Genomic DNA, 1,161 nt, shown 5'->3' with positions numbered 1-1,161 from the left:
AAAAACGCCACTACACCCTTCGTAGCAAGTGCCTTGCTCGCATCTATACTGTCGATCATGCCGTTACCGACTTTCGTGAGGACGAAAGCGCAAAATACTTCTCTAGGATATGGAGGCAGATCATTGCAATATTGGGCTTCGCCCGATGTCTGCTTAATGGCATCTAATTTCGGCATGGGCTTATTCACTGGCCACAGTGTTTTATCCGCGTCAAAGTCCTGCGTACCTAGGATGACCATGTTTTTTCATATGCACAATCAATTAGATCAATTAGATCGGATTACGAAATCCGATTTTTTATGACAAGGTCAATTTTCACAATCATATTTATTTCTTTAATATCAACTTTATTAATTAATTAATTAATTCAATTTCATTTATTTATTATCAAGATATTAAGATCAATCAAGTTAACAGTAAGATTTTAAAACATATCTAGATTTTAACACATGTAAAACAAAGATATATATTAAATTCTTTCATTGTTACAAATACAGACAAAAATAGAATGGAAGATATTGAAACTTTGAACGCGAAAAAATACTTAAAAATGAAGATTCAAAAATGTACTGGTTACTTTATTTGTACCTGACGAGAGACCTCGTTTTAATATAAATCCGCCGCTACGGAATCTGGGATTTATGTTCTCCGGTTTGATGCTCAAGACAAACTTATAAAATAATCCCTCGGCGAGAGTCTTGCGAAATTTCGGCGAATAGTCAGGCAGCACATGATCGGGGTTCAATTCATTAGATAACTTTTCCAAAGCGGACTTAAACACTTGTTTGTCGAAGATAGATTTACCCATTATGAATTGCTCTGTACTAGACGCGTGAAGAAAATGCTTGTTTATCCCTCCAAAGATAATGTTGGGCTTCTCCAGCACCTTTTTGCAAAATTTTTTTATAGCATAAGTATTTCTATATTTAACAAGTTATCGCAATAGTGTTATTAATGTAAACAAATCTAAACAGTTCCGTTATCGTGCACACAGTTTTTTTGCATGCAAAAGTATTTGTTGATGTCGCCGGAGATGATGTTAGGCTTCTTCAGAGCACTTTCTCGAAAAATATTGCGAATACGCCGAATGAGTGATTAATGATGACGTAATGTGAATAATTCAAGAGAGGTTTCCGTTACCTTGCCGCCACCGCCAAGTTT

General features: G+C 35.6%; 1 protein-coding gene across 1 annotated transcript; it reads right to left on the bottom strand.

The window, feature by feature from the left end:
- Nucleotides 1-6: 6 nt before the first annotated feature.
- On the bottom strand, nucleotides 7-1,155 carry LOC105460699 (xanthine dehydrogenase/oxidase-like; the record flags this gene model as incomplete). The annotated part of the gene is made up of 3 exons (XM_011707198.1): nucleotides 1,141-1,155; nucleotides 589-886; nucleotides 7-226 (listed from the first exon to the last, which is right to left on the bottom strand). Coding segments are annotated over exons 2-3 (440 nt in total), but the record flags the coding sequence as incomplete, so codon positions are not given.
- Nucleotides 1,156-1,161: the final 6 nt, after the last annotated feature.

Source organism: Wasmannia auropunctata, unplaced genomic scaffold (assembly GCF_000956235.1).
Source record: "Wasmannia auropunctata unplaced genomic scaffold, wasmannia.A_1.0 LD317425.1, whole genome shotgun sequence".
Lineage (NCBI taxonomy): Eukaryota > Metazoa > Arthropoda > Insecta > Hymenoptera > Formicidae > Wasmannia > Wasmannia auropunctata.
The sequence above is the reverse complement of the archived record's forward strand: the minus strand, read 5'-3'. Positions and strand labels throughout refer to the sequence as shown.